We start from the raw sequence: 15,503 nt of genomic DNA, 5'->3' as shown, positions 1-15,503 counted from the left end.
TTTCACTGTGTTGCTAACCGAAGGGCAAAGGAGGTGTGTCTGCCCCGACACCTTTACAGCAAATTGCCTATCTTCATTTTAACTGTGGTCGGTTGTGGGGCACAAACCGATGCCACGTCCCTCATCCTCTCTACAGCACGAGCTGATATTCCCCATCTTGCTAAAATGGAAGAGCTGCAACAATTATTTTCATAATTAGCTGGCTTTTCAAATTAATGCCAGTTATGCTATGTAATCATGATGAAGATTATGCATTAATCAGCTGTTTCAAGCCAGTTATTAGGCTCTTTAAATAATGATTGCAATGAGCAGATCTGAAGGAGAGAGGCAGGAGCCAGCGAGGAAGGGAGGCTGCTCGCGGCGCGGCGGCTGCAGCGCGATATCTGCCATCAGATGCTCCCCTTCCCGCCGCGCCTCCGAGAAAAAGAGCAGTCTGTTGCATGCGGTGGCTGCTTTTAACACCTTAGCAAATGCCAGAGATTTCACATTGTCCCGCTATTTTCAGCACCCAGCAGTGTAGCCAGAAATATATTGCTCGTGCCTGTCTGCTCTCTCGCTGCCTGGTACTAAATTCAAGCTATTGGGTGGCTGCACAGAAAATCCTTCTCTGTCGAGATGCCTATTACAACCAATTGGATGTCTGGAAGGTGAATTTATTTGGGCTCAAGCACCAGTAACCCCCATACCCAGCCCTTCTGTATCCATCATCATAAGGCGTGCTGCAAAGCAGCCCTGCGAGCTCGGGGCTAGGAGGCTGCCCAACGCCAGCTGCTTGGGAATCAGCACAACACAACCCTGTTATCACTTCAGGATGATGCTGGAAAGCAAAAAATGCTTTGCTAAAATGTTCTGGACAGTAAAGCATTGTACAGGAAGGATGAATCTCATGCTCACTTTATTTGTGTTTATTGTTTCTGGTGTAATATTGAGCACGAACCTTCCCTACCTTATGAAATTTCGATGAGCTACCAGCATATACAAACACTGACGTGGATGAATCATTTTCCGTGTGCCAGTCAATAACCAAATGTTTCAACATGATACAGTGAGAATGAGGCACCTGGACAATTTTTCCAGGCTCCTGTCTATATTGCTAGGCATTCTAGATTAAAAATGAGGTCATAAGGGATTTGTTGAAGATCGCGTGGGATTGAAAGGGGGCTCCAGAACAAGCACCCAGCCTCTTTTTCTCTACTCTTTCCCTATTGCCCATGTTAGTACTGAGATCAAAAACATTTCTTCCCATCAGAGACATGCAGTGAACAACTCAAACGTTTCTGCATGTTTATCAATGGAAATTAAACACCACGCTTTACAGCTGGGGACACAGACGCACAAAGTGTGCAGAGAAGAGGAGGGAAGCAACCTGCCATGATCACAGCGGGCGCTTCCTACAGCTTCCCTCGTGTCCTCACTGTGCAAAATGCCCAGCCGTTGGTGCTGAGGCTCCTTCAGCCCCGGCTTCGGGTGGGTTCCTGTAGGGGGTACCGAGTTTGGCTGCTGACAGAAACATCAGCTTGCCTCTCGTCACAGTGGCAGCGTTGGCTAACGCCGAATTGCCACAAGAAGTATGGCTCATGCCTTCTGGCTCCTGGAGGAGGATTCCTGCAGTTGCCTGAAAACTAGGAGGGCTGACTAGACATCTGTTGTCTATAACAAAACATTTTAGGACTACCTTAAATCGAGGAGGAAGATTTTCTTTCTGCTAATGAACCCAGAGACCATCTGTTACCAATTGCACTTGCTTATCTCGCTCATCCATTAATTATTTTGGTTTACTTTTTAGTAAGACAGAGCAAGGTTTATGTGTCTATCTGTGGTTCTGGAAGGGGCACGGGACTGTGCCGACGCAGAGACAAGGACGTCCAATTACATAATTTACGCCTGCACTGAGTCACTTCAATTAGACTGGCTGTCAGTGGGGAATTGAGGACAAGACTTAGAGACACGGAGCCGAGAAGTGCAGCAATCCTCCGACATGAGCTTGTTGCCCTTGGGGAGGTGCAATGGCATTAACAGCTCTCGAACACTGGGAAGCATGCATTCAGGACGTGCATTACTGAGCAGAGAAGCTGTAGGGTTGGCAAATTCAGAAGTCTCTGCTGGTCTGCGTTACGAACCTGGATAAGCCAGCAGCAGGAAGGGCAGAAGATGAGAAGGGCGCTAAAAAGGGCCCCAGAGCAGCCAGCAGGGACTGGGGTAGCTCTGCACGAGGGGGCCCTGAGCACGGCCCCGCAGCGCCTCCACAGCAAAGCTGGCAGTCTGAACACTGCCATGAACCAGCACGTAACAAAACCCCGAATGCTTTCATGTCCTTATTCAGATGGGGACACGTCCTCGTTCCGCTTGCAAATGTCACGGGTCCAGCCAGGGGTTTTGTTGTCCTTGCGACACAAGGGTTTGAATCCAGCTTCCCCCGGCTCACTCCTGCCTCTCTCTTGTCTTCCAGGAGGAATCTTTGAGTACGCAGATGGCCCCAACACCCAGGTTATGAGTGCCGAGGAGCAAGCCTTTCGATTTTCCGCCAATATTATCAACAGAAACAGAACCTTGCTGCCTAACACAACGCTCACCTACGACATTCAGCGGATACACTTCCACGACAGCTTTGAAGCAACCAAGAAAGGTAAGAACACGCCACACGCCTCACAGCTTTGTGGTATTTGTTCAGCCCAAACCCATGTGGCTTGGCTCGAACCCAGCACCGTCCTGCTCCGCTCAGTGCTCCCAGTTAGAAGTTTGCCCAGAGGTGACCTTCCCGAGGCATGTTAGTACAAGGGAACGACCATTCTCTCCTTTTTCCTCTGCAAACGTCACACAGCTCCTTTCAGCGTTTGCTTCTCATCCTAAGCGAAGGTCTGCAGGCCATGCCTGTGCTTATTTTATTGTATCCCTGGCAATTTGCACACCCCCGGTGCAGGAGGTCTGTTCTCCTCCTAACACACCGTCCCTTCCTAACAGCAGCGGCACATCTGAAGTGCCCTGGGTGAGGTACCGGAGGGGAGGGCAGGAGCAGGACCACACAGCACCGGCACGACCTGGGGGCCCGGCGAGCCTGCTTCTGCTCTGGCAGCACCCAAAGGTGCTGTGGGAAAGCTCCGTGGTAGCTCCCAGTTCGGGGCGAGGCTGCAGAGGGAATGGAGAAATAGTCCGCTCCTGTGAAAAATTTGCACGTTTTTTTCCCCTAAAAATGCCTCCAGCCCTAACTGCAGTTGTTCTGCTTTAATTTCTCAGTGATAGCTTCAATGGAGCCACGGAAAGCATTATTCTGCAAAAAGCAAATTCTATTAAAAGTGATGGGAAAATGCATTTGGCAGGGCGATGCTGATCAGCTCCGTGTTCGCACCAGGCACGGCCCTGCTGGCTGTGCTCCCTGGGCAGCCCCTGCCCTGCTGGCGCTGATCTCTAATCACTCCCTGGAGCACAGGCAGCTAAGATCAACGGCAATACTTGCCTAAACACGGCTCAGGACAGGCGGTGTCAGTCCCCCGAGGACCTTTCATCCCCGCAGTGTGGATGAGTGGCCCCGATCGTGGCTCAGCACCACGCTGCCGAGGAGCGCGGCAGTGCCGGTGCCGGTGGCCCTGGCCCAGCCTCTGCTGGCTGGGAGCATGGGAGGGAGGGGGACACCAAAGGTTTGGGAGCTCAGTGATAAATCGGGAGCTCCTGGGGAGCTGCAGGAAGAGGCCGAGGAAGGAAGAATGGGCAGGCAGCCTTCTGAACAGGGGCAGGAGGACGGAGATGTACCTTGTTCATGTTTCTGGAGGCTCAGCCAGCTCTAGCAGGCTGAGCAGCATTCCTGATGTGGAACACCTCCAGCCACGGGTCCAGAGCCTCGCCTGCCCTCCTTCCTCCTCCCTCTTCCTGCCTCTCTTCACTGCTGTAATCACCCAGCACCTGCACTGCTGTTAGTGCCCAGGAGCTTGTCTGTCCGTCCCATGCCCAGGAGCTTGTCTGTCTGTCCGTCCAGTGCCCCCCCCACCCCCAAAGCTGCCTTGTGTTTCTCTGACCGCCTCTTCCCTCCTCCTCCAGCCTGCGACCAGCTCGCCCTCGGGGTCGTAGCAATATTCGGCCCGTCCCAAGGCTCCTGCACCAACGCCGTCCAGTCCATCTGCAATGCCCTGGAGGTCCCCCACATACAGCTGCGGTGGAAGCACCACCCGCTGGATAACAAGGACACTTTCTACGTCAACCTGTACCCCGACTATTCTTCCCTCAGCCATGCCATCCTGGACCTGGTGCAGTACCTGAAATGGAGGTCAGCCACCGTGGTGTACGATGACAGCACAGGTAGGCAAAGGAGGTGCTTTGAAAGGAAGAATCCAGATTTTTTTGTTGTTGTGGGTCCCATTTAGGAGCTTTTCTAAGAAACCCTTTAAAGGGCAAAATGACATCACGTGCAGTAATCCCTGGGATCCTTTCTGAAGCATTTTATTCACAGCCCACTTGGGAAATGGGTAAACCCTCAGCACCAGCTCTGCCAGCAAAGGGTCAAGGGGAGGATTAAGTGTCTGGGGGCACGCTGCCCCCACCCTATTGTATGGGGCACCGCCATGCCCCTCCGCACCAGCAAAGACCCCGCTCTGTGCCTGCCACTGGGGATGCAGTTTCCCAGCTAAAAGCAAAAGCAGTTCTGGAAAGTTTTTTTGTTTTCTGGCTAATTCTATAAAACACAGCTACCAAAGTTTTTCACACGAAGAATGCTGTTGATGCTTAAACAAAGCAAAGTGCTGCACAGCACTGCAGATAAAAAGAAAGGGGGAAAAAAAACAGAAACAAAAGACACATTGGGTAGCCTGTCCAACCTAATTCCACTAAACCAAATGGTTTCTTTAGGGGAGGGCTGATGAGAACACAGTTTGACATTCCTGTTTTGCAAATGTGGGTCACAGTATGTTCCCTTCATGGCATATTCTAATGCATTTCTTCTACTATGCACAGGGACATGCTTCTATTTTCCTCCCTGCAATAGGCATCTGCTGAATTTCTTCTTGCAACATTAGATACCAATAATTCCTGTGCAGCTGCATCCAGCCTGGCTTTGTACCTTCTGCATAAAATAGAAATGAATTCTGAGGGCAGCAAGACAGTTACAAGTTGTGATTAAGTGACCGTTATGAACTATGCTATTCATAAATCTAAGTGCTTTTTCTTTTTTTTTTTTTTTTTTCCCTTTTCCTGTTGTGTATGGTAAATAATGTGGATTTTAATTTGTTGTGTAGATGATTATCACAGCCTGTCCTTTCTCAAGGGCATATTGCTAAACAAAAAACCATCGTGATGACATAGATGGCAGAGGTTAGGATGGATCTGCCGCTCTCCTCTTCCTACCCAGTGCAAGGACCCCAGCTCTGCATCTGCTGGGTGCAGAGGCAGCAGGAAAATACCAGGAAAAGCCAATCTGCCCCAGAATAACCATTCTGGAAGTCTCTGTGTGTGTTTTTTAATGACTGACACACACCTTTACCTTGCTAACTCTATAGCAATGGCCATCTGGGGGAGAGAGGAAAGTCTCGATGCCTTCCGTACAATAACCAGAAGAAAACCTCATGCTCTGGTGGCCCCTAACACTGTGCCCTTGTCTTTGTGCCATGCCCGAAGGCCTGATTCGGCTGCAGGAGCTGATCATGGCCCCGTCAAGGTACAACATCCGCCTGAAAATCCGCCAGCTGCCGCTGGACACGGACGACGCGCGGCCGCTGCTGAAGGAGATGAAGCGGGGCCGGGAGTTCCGCATCATCTTCGACTGCAGCCACCTGATGGCAGCTCAGATCCTCAAGCAGGTGAGCGGGGCCGACGGGGGCCATGGTGGGGGCCATGCTGCTGGCACAAGGCAGGGGACAGCCCTGAGGGTGGGCGTGCAGACCTACAGCTTTCCTTTCCGGTACGACGGGTGATTTTACTCCTAGACCCCGCAGCACAGCCTTTGAAACCAAGGGCTGTCTTATTGCAGTCGGGAAGGAGGCACCAGTGAGCACTCAGAAAGCAGCAAAGTCAAGGTTAGGGTTATGTCTCGGCATCCCCAGCACAAAACAACCCCAGTCCCGTCCTGATAAGACAAACACTTTGATATTTCCTTTTTTAAGAGCATGAGCCGGAGCGCAGGTAGCGGGCTGCTAATAGAGGTGGTGAAAGAAACCAGCCTACGCCTTTTTTGATCAAAACCTGCCATTTTCACCGAGTGTAATTTTCCAAGGGTATGACTGGATTTCTACACCAAAAAAAAAAAAAAAAAAAGTAGATTTCAATGAAAAAACACATTGCAGAGAGACAGAACCCTGGAAAGAAGAAGCAAACGTCAGGGGAGCAGCCGTTGTGCCACCCCCGTGCCCCCAGCCCGTCCGTGGTGCGCAGCCCGCGGCACTGCCCCTCTGCTCCTCTGCCCTGCTGTGTAATGGGGGGACGAGCTCCAGGCCTCCTCTGTGGCTGCTCATTTAGCCCCGCACGGGCTGTTTAAACACTGATTTTAAATCTCTTCCCTCCCTTCTGTGCTGCCGCATGCCCCAGGGGTGTGACTGCATGCCGTGCAGAAGGGCATGGTGTAACGGCTTCGTTTTGGTGCTGGGCGCGGGGCTGTGCTCGTGGTCCTGTGCCTCGCGGCAACAGGACCAGATCAGCACGGGATCTGCTGCGTGCTCCGTGTGCTTCCCAGCACCGTGTGCAATTCTTGCACTTTAAGCCAGATGTCAGTGATTTTCCGTTCACTGGCCTCCCTTCCGTCTCTCCCTTCTGCCACTGGCGTTTTTCGCAGACCAGGAGGTTTGCGGCTCGCCCCAACCCCTTGGACTCAAGTGCCAGTACACTGCGGGGTCACTGTGAGACAGGAAAATGGTCTGAAAAAAGGCTAAAAAGCAGCCAGCGGAGGAGCTGCTCCAAGCAGCTCAGCAAGACGCTACCACACAGATTAAATAAATCCCCTGAAGGGCTGAGAAAGCAAGCGTGTAGAAAGAGACTTCTCCTGCAACCTGCTTGATGCAAAATGAAGAGAAATCAGAAAGCCTAGGAGGGATTATTAAAGAAAGCAATAGAAGGGACTCATTGTCTCCTGCCTATTATTTTAACATGCTGGCTGTGTTTGGTGCTGTTCACTTATTATGCGGTTTATTATAGTTTATTGTGCCATCTGCTCTGCTCAGCGTTGCGAGCACAGAGTGAGGAAGATGGAGGAGAGGGGGGACTGGAGGGAAGGAACTTCTCCCAAGTCCTTCTGGCTGGTTTGGGGGGGGGGCAGTTCAGGACCCACAGCCAGGGATTTCTGCATAGCAATATTACACAGTGTACACAGAAAAAAGAAAAAAGTCAAATATTTTCAGAGTTTGGGAAGCTGTACAAACCCAAATCGTGCCCCGACTGCCCTCTCTCCATATCCGTGCAGTGTTGAGGCTCCGAGCAGCACACGATACACACCCCTCATCTCTGTCACCCTCATTTGCTGAAGAATTAGGAAGCTCAGGAACCTCATCTCCTAACTTTCTCCCCAAATGAGAAACACACACCTGGAGCAGCCGCCTTCCCTTGCAGAACAGCAGGGGGGGGCCAGGAAAAGGCACTTCCAGCCCCGACCGCCGCTGCCTCCTCCCGCTGAGCCTCGCACGCAGCCCGAGCCTCCTCCCTGCGGCACAGCAGCCTGAGCTTGCTTTGTGCTGGTGGAGGAACGACAACACGCAGAGATAAACTGAACGGCAAAAATGCCAGGGAAAAATGGCCCGGCACCCTGTTTGTCCCAGAACCAGCAACGCTTACACACCAGGGTTACCCCCTGCTTTTTGTAGCCTCAGTTAGCTCTGCTTCACTCAGCCTCTGGTGTCGGCTTCTCCCAGGCACGACCCATGGAGGTGTTCTGCTGCCTGCCCCCGTGCAGTGCCGACGGATGGCAAAAAGGGCTTGTGCTAGAATTCCCAACGCTCAGTACTGGTTTTACCTTTAGGTGACATAAAATGGTTTGAGCAACTACAGCCACCATTCACGAAGGCAGCTCCGGCTGAGCACACAGGACTAAGCCCACCCAGCTCTTGCTCCCAAGTAATTCAATGGCAAACTCTCCCAGAATATGAGTGGCATGCAGTTCACTGGTGATGTGGACAGTGCTTTGAAAGGTCATGAGTCCAGGAATCACAACCCGAGAGCTGGCACAAAGATGTGCAGACATTGCCACGTCCAGTCCGGGTTCCTTGGAGACACCAAACGATTTCACCCTCTTGGACACACAAATCATTACAGAAACCCATCAGAGAGCTACACCCGCTCATGAGGCCCTCCCCTGTTACCTGTGTTTCTCTAGCCTAGCTCATTTTTGGTCACTTTTTAATCCTTTACACCTGTTCTCCAGTTTCACAGCTTCCCCGCTCTCCTTGGCAGCTGTTTCCGAACAGTTGCCGCACTCTGCAGTGCACAGATGTGCCTGTCTTAACTTTAATGGAGCTTCCGTTCCCATCCTGGGGCTCGCCCGTAGCTCATCCACAGGTTTATCATTTATTTATTCCCCCACAAACCCAGATGTCTGCTGCACTGCCAGTATGGGGAGCTGGGGCTTGCTTCTCCCAGCAGCACCGGAGCGCGCGTCTACCTCCAAAATGGCTCCGCTGGGGAGCCATCGCCTCCTGCGCTGGAACCTCAGGAGTTCCTGGGGGGTTTCACGGCACCTCCCCGATGGCTCCCGTGCTGAGCTATCAGCGAGCTCCAGGTTGCTGCACCCAGCTGTGCAGGGCAGGAGAGCCCTCGGACGCAGTCCTGTAGATCCATGGGCACCGGGCTTTCTAAAAGATATTTCCAGGCCAGGAAACAAGGGGTAAAGACCCTCTCCAGCCTTACAATTTCTAGGCTTGTAATCTCGATCCTTTCCTTTCCCCATGTTTTTGACATCCTACTTCTTTGCAAACTGTCACTTCCTTCCTCGGAGCTAAATTCTGCCCTAGTAATTTTAGCAAAAATACAAGGGAAGCAAACATTTCCTGGGGGACTTGAAGTTGCTTTCCCATCAGTGGAGATTTTAAAGTGGTCTCGCATGCGTTTTCTCCAGAAAACAAGCTCACAGAGCCAGCATCACAGTGCAGACCATGAGCATCTCCTGCTGTAGCCACAAGCCTCAAGGTGACCTGCTCCCGGGCAGGAACCTGTGCCCGATGTGCTCTGGAGGGTCTGCACGAAGTAACCCAGCCAGGGACCCTCTGGGCCGTAACAATTTGTGATAAATCCCACAGATCACGGCATGTTTATGCAAATCCCAGCAATCTGCATGAGCAGATCCATGTCGGGCTGGAACATGTGGGGCTTGGTGTGGCCAAAAGCCCCCAGCAGCATGGCGGCGTGGCCGAGGGGGGTGAGACACCCCCGCTCCCCTACACTTCTGCTGGTCTGCTGCCAGCCAGGCACTGCAGGGGAATCCGCCTGCAGGACTCCGGAAGGACGGACACACGGACAGGAGTCAGACGTACAAGCTATATGGACAGACACTGAAGGGGAGGGGATGCAGAGCACCAGAAATACAAGAACTAAAAAGCCTTTTACTTTGCTTCTAGCCTGGAATCCAGCTGCTGGGCGTCTGGGTCTGCCTCCTGCCAGACTCTCGAGTTTTATTTTGCATGGCTGGTGTTATATTCTTGTACCCACTCTTACTAACCTCCTTTCCCTGCTCTCCCCAAGGCCATGGCGATGGGAATGATGACAGAATACTACCACTTCATCTTCACCACTCTGGTAAAGTATCTAATCGGCGCAAAGCCCTTTTACCCTCGCTGGTGAGCCCATGGGGGACGAGGAGGTGCTTGGAGGGGCCGGGGAGCAGGCTGGGCGCCCATCCTCTTCTATGTGCACTGCACGGCTGCAGGGCATTACTGCGGGGAGGGGGGGAAACAAGGGGAAGGGGACCAGCACCCCAAGAGAGGTGAGAGCAGGGCTAGACTCAGCTTCGGGTTAAAACCAGACAATTTGGTCATCCCAACTCTGCCACCGCAGCCCTGCCTGAGCACTTACTGCGAGAGGCTTCAGTCTCTGCTTCGCTGCTCTTGGATGGCTCCAGTCCTTTGGAGCCGCACAGATTTGCACAGATGCAGGCTTTGGTTTTGTTTCCCCTCTCGCTCATTTTGGTTTCAGTGCAGCTACCCGCATGCTGAAAGATGAGCATACGGGTGAGGTTGTAGATGGGATGGCAGGGGACCGAGTTTCAGTAAGACCCGGGTGTGTGTTTCTCTGCGCTCATCTTGGTCTCCCTTAAAACCCAGCACCAGCCCCACCGTGGTCAATAGTTCAGTACTGCAGGTTTATTTTGCATGAGAAGAACTCAGCTTGAGATTAACTCCACACTCATTAAACACGGGCCAGTTCTTCTCTGACACCAGGAGGCATTTTGGTTTGGGTTTTTTGGCATGCCACTTTTGTTTCCATTTAGGATGCTATTGTCTGGTATACTGTTGAATTTTGTGTGATTTCAAAAATCCAATTTATCTTTTTGCCTTTAGGAAAGAAACAGACTAAACTAACCCTTAAAAACTGCAAAATTTATTTTTCAAATGCAAAAGACATGTTAATTACCCCTGCTGCCATTATCTATTCCAGGCAGCTTTAAGCATTTCCCAGATAACCTCCTATTAATCAGCCCCAGCTGAGCCTAGAGTACATTTCATGTGTAGGTACAGCCTGGAGGTGGGAAAAAAAAAAAAGAATTATAATAAATTAATAGATAAGCAATCACAATTAATGCCACTTTCCTGAAATAACAGTTATATCATGGGAAAGATATTTTAATCTGTCATTCCTTAAGGCAATGTTTTTCTAGCTTGCAATGCATGTGCTGCAGCGTCTACAGTACTAGACCCATGGGGTGCTAATGAATTAGTCTATTATGTTATACTGAATGTTTCTAAAAGGTCCCTAGTCAATACTGAGTACAGTGTATCAACACTTGGCATGAAATGCTTCAACATTTTGCTAGGCAGCAAGACTACAGTTCACTGACTTCAACGTGATGAGCCCTACCGCAGCCTCTCTGCCGGAGCAACCCTTCTGCGCCCGCGCCTAACGCACGGGAGGCTTTTACATCCTATAGAGTCCCGAGCAGTGACAACCCCCTTGAGCTCAACGCTTCTGGGAATTTCCCAGCAGCTTGTGAAAACGAGTCCTTGCGAACCCAGAAGCTTTCCTAATGCCTGCTGTCACTTCTGCCGCAAGTTAGGGAGGCAGAAGCAGGAAGCAGGAATTGCCTCCCAAGCCTGGGGCTGCCGCGAGCAGAAACCACACGCCCAGCCCTGCTTCTGAGCAGGCACCGAGCTGGGAGGGCCTGGTTCCCACTGGCACTGGTAGTCAGGCATTCCTGCGAAGCTCCTGAGGCTCACAACATGCTTCCTGCTTCGGATGCTCAGGCACAATGAACTTCGGCTCAGGATTTTAACTGGGGAGGTGGGAGGGCATAGGTGAGGGGAAGACCTCACAGAAACATTGAGCATAGAGCTTGAGAATAGATGGAGGGGAGAATTGTCTGCAGTACAAAAAATAGCAAAAGAGAACGTAGATGAGGTGGAAAATAGAACCAGATGTTTCAATTTGTGGCTGTGCAGGAGCAGAAAATGCAGAAGAAACTGATATGGCAATTCCCCCCCCACCTCTGCATGTTCCGCCACGCAGCCTGTGTTCGTCTCTCTGCTAATGCCAGGAGATGCTAACGTGGGTTTGCAGCTGGGATTTGAACTGGCACCATGAAGGGAGCTGGGAGAGGACCGTGATGAAATGAAGCTCAGTGGCGAGCACAGGGCGGGGAGGGCGCCCAAAACACTGGTCCCATTGGGCAGGCAGCAGCGCCACAGCACCACGTGCTCTGGAGCTCCGTGGGTTCCCCTTGTCACGGCTGGCCACATTCTGAGGGGAGAACGATCAACTTTTTGCAACCAAAAATTACTTGCCCTCAGCAATTTCCAGAATACAGACTGAAGTATCCAAGGAAAAGATCCGAATCCTGATAAAATAACCCATTCCACTGGGCCTGGCACAGTACCGCTGCGCCCAGCGTCCGGATGCCACCAGTACGCTGAGGTCAAGCAACCGCATTTGCCCTCAGCTACCAGAAGTCATCTGGAAGTCAACATTACGGCCTGGCTTTCACGATGCCCTTTAACAAGACGTGGAGCTTTATACTTGCAATTTTCCAGGAGAAAAAATCCAACAACCAGGTTAAACCACAGCAAACCTGCGCTCTTTGGTGGGTGTGATTAATGGCTCGGGCCCGGGCTGCAGCTGCGGACCGCACCACGGCATCCATCAGCAGCCTGCCTCGGGGGTGCAAAGTCAGAGGGCAGCACTTAAGGAAAGATCAAACCCCCAAAGCTTATTAAAGCAAAACAGCTGTAAGAATTCCTAGCTCTCCCACTGAGAGTGAAGTCTCGGCTGCTGGCAAGTGCTGATTTTGCTACGCTTTGCGTAGGGCAGTGCATTTTAGGGCCAGTGCTTTCGCAGCCCCCGTGGGCTGAACGGAACTTGCTGCTATGTCTGGGTGAACCCACAGCCTGCTGCGTCCTACTGCTACGGCCACATCGTACAAAGCAGCAACAGCCCCATATCTCCTGCTGCACTTAAACTCTTGGGTTTTATCCCTTGTCATCAATGAACACCGTTACCACGTTCATTCCCCAGCCTTCATCACAGAAGATGGTGGCGTTGCCTTTCCATCTCCCTCCGATTTTACTAGAAGAAATTGTTCTGGATAAATTCTGATTAAGCTCCATCCACCAATTCCTCCCACACTCAAAGCCCCTTCAGACTGCCGTTCATCTCACGCACCCCTCGCCCTGCTCCGTCCCCCAGGCAGCTCTCACTGCCTCGAGTCAGCTGCTCTGGTTTTCTATGGGCAGGCCAGCTGCTCTTGGCACCTCGTCTAACCCAAAACTACTCCAGCTAGTGACTGGGCATTGAAGCCAGCCCCTGAACTGAAGTGACTGTGAGCCAAGAGATGCATTAAGAAGCGCGCTCGCAGAGGGCTCCGAGCGCCCCGTCTCTCGCTGCCTGCCAAGCTGTGTCTGTGGGCTGGCTGCCAGCAGGGCTGAGGGCTGCCTGGCTGGGGGGGGGGTTTAAATAGCAAAAAGGGCACCCTCATTCATTTGCAGACTGCGTAGGCTGGTTGTAATGTCAAGAAATGCGTCTTAGTTCCTCTTTGAGAGCTGTCTGCGAATTGGCATTCTGAATCCGGAGTTATTCTGCCCTCCCCAGCACACCACGGGCCTCAGCACCGACGGCAAATTCTCAGGGAAGAGCCCAAGGGAGCTTCAAGCACAGGAGCTCTGCCTTCCCCCCACCCCTGGGTGCCAGCCTAGTTCATCGTGGTTTCAGCTAGCTCAGTGCCCTGGGGTTGGGACTGAATTGTCCCAGCCCCAGGGAGTGCATGGGGAGCTGCAGCCACCGCCACAGCACACAGCCCCGTGGCACAGCTTTCGGCTCGCATCCCGGTGCTCGCACACTGTACCCGGAGCGCTGCTGTCACTGCTATTACCGCTCCTGCCCTTACTGCTGCTGCTGGGGGCCATGATGTCGAGGGACTGGCTCGGAGCATCAGGGATGTAGGATCAGCTCCTGGCCCCTCTGCAGTCACCCCAAGAGGGTCGTTTCACCTCCTCTAGGCTCAGCGAGGCAGAGCTGCTGACCCTGGCTTTCCCCCCACCACTCATCTCTCTCCCTTACCAGACAGCGAGCTCGCAGAAAAGACAAGCACAACACAGCTAAACAAAATGTTTAAACTGGTTTCTCTCTTTTAAGGATCTTTATGCATTAGACCTAGAACCATACCGCTACTCTGGGGTGAACCTGACCGGCTTCCGGATCCTCAACGTGGAGAACCCGCACGTGTCGTCCATCATCGAGAAGTGGTCCATGGAGCGGCTGCAGTCAGCGCCCAAGGCGGAGCTGGGGCTGCTCGACGGCGTGATGATGGTACGAGGGGCTTAAAGGATGCGTGGCAACGCGTGGGGAGCCCAAGGGGCAGGAAGCCTTTGTTAACGCCTGTTGTATTTATACATATGTATATATTTATATATATAACACCTAAACGTTATATAAATGCCTTGCACTAGTAACAACTCACCGCAGGTGTCTTCCCCAGGGCAGTTACTGGCACACTAACATCTGTCCCTCGAGTGCAGCGAGTTCTGCTGGTGAAACCCCTGCAGCCCACTGTGCTCACACTGCCCGGCACACCCAGCTGCTGACAGAAGTGCCAGTTTTGGGAGATGGTGCTCCTTCTCTCCTTCCCTTCCTCCTTCCCTCCTTCCCTCCCTCCTTGCCAGCACAAAGCTGCCTCCAGGACCCGCACATTTCAAAGCTTTCGCTTCCAGCAAAGACGTAGCACAGCGGGGAAGTGCCCTGGCTGTTTCGTGCTGGGAACAAGAGGGAGGGAGCTGCAATCAGCTGCCCGTTGTGCCCCTTGCTGGAGCTCAGCGGGGTTTCCCCACGCTCGCCCAATGCGCAGCCCAGGAGCGCCTCGCAGGAGCGAGCTGTGCGTGCCCCAGGCCCCAGCACACCCGCGCTGGCTAGGGAAGCCCCTCTGCAGTCACTCCCTGGGGAAGGGCAGACTGTGCAAGTCCCTGGAGCAGCGCTAGGAAGCAGAAATGCTCCAGCAGCCAGGGCCTGCCCGCTAGCAGGTGCCAAGGCTTCCCTGGGTCCAGCCCAGCTGGGATTACTTCCCCAAAAAGTCCCCAGAAGGAGCCAGACGCCCAGCTCCCTGGGACTGTGAGCACAGCATGAGGCTGGACTGGGCCAGGCAATTCACCGAGATGGAGGCAGGGAAGAAGAGGCAAAGCTGTGCCCAGAGATGGGCTCTGCTGCAGCTCCGATGCCTCCTTTTAGGGCCCGATGGCAGCTCTGCTCCACCGAGCTGCTGCTCGGAAGGTGCAGCACCTGCTCGCCCATCTGTCTTCCCGGCAAGGCTGTCTCCGACCCGTAGCTGCCGGCTGGCTGCCTCCGTTCCTCCCCTCACGCTCTGCCAGAGCCTTCCCCCCGTAGCAAAGCCTCCCAGACCTTCACCTTGAAACGGCTCCTCGCATCCCTCCTGTCCCTTTTTATTTTCCCTTAGCGGACAGTCCCATCACTCTCCTTGTCCCTCCCATGTCTCCGCAGCACTGCAGACGGTATCCTACCCTGCCAGCTGCCTCTGGCTCTTCCCCAGCTGCCCCTGGTTCCTCTCATCTTTTGTCCTGCCTGCTCCCTTCTGCAGGGGGTTCTTTTGCTGTGTGTTTCAGCTGGGCACTACAGCATCCACTTCCCCATGATATTGCTTAGCCAAATCCTTGTCCCCCTTCTAATTCCCCATGAATTTCCTTATCCAGACCCTTGTCCCCCTCTCCCCCAGCCCCAAACTCCCAAGATCTGTCCCTACAGCCGCACATACGACCCCACAGGAGGCAAGTCCGGCGCCTGCTCTTCATGCTCGGGCGCTGCGGGAAGGGAAGGTCATGGGGATGGCTGCCAGTGCTGGAGGCTTTTCTCCATGGCCACGTCCTGACAGATATTTGCCCAGTTGTTTGCTG

General features: G+C 52.9%; 1 protein-coding gene across 2 annotated transcripts in view; it reads left to right on the top strand.

Moving 5' to 3' along the window:
* Positions 1-15,503, top strand: part of GRIK3 (glutamate ionotropic receptor kainate type subunit 3) — a 110,960-nt gene that overhangs the window by 56,760 nt on the left and 38,697 nt on the right. For both annotated transcript variants that reach the window (XM_040534833.1, XM_040534834.1), the window contains exons 2-6: positions 2,450-2,626; positions 4,033-4,290; positions 5,602-5,783; positions 9,643-9,696; positions 13,738-13,911. In XM_040534833.1, the coding sequence (XP_040390767.1) occupies positions 2,450-2,626; positions 4,033-4,290; positions 5,602-5,783; positions 9,643-9,696; positions 13,738-13,911 (845 nt within the window). The remainder of the gene's footprint in view (positions 1-2,449; positions 2,627-4,032; positions 4,291-5,601; positions 5,784-9,642; positions 9,697-13,737; positions 13,912-15,503) is intronic.

This window comes from Cygnus olor, chromosome 23, assembly GCF_009769625.2.
Source record: "Cygnus olor isolate bCygOlo1 chromosome 23, bCygOlo1.pri.v2, whole genome shotgun sequence".
Classification (NCBI taxonomy): domain Eukaryota; kingdom Metazoa; phylum Chordata; class Aves; order Anseriformes; family Anatidae; genus Cygnus; species Cygnus olor.
The sequence above is the reverse complement of the archived record's forward strand: the minus strand, read 5'-3'. Positions and strand labels throughout refer to the sequence as shown.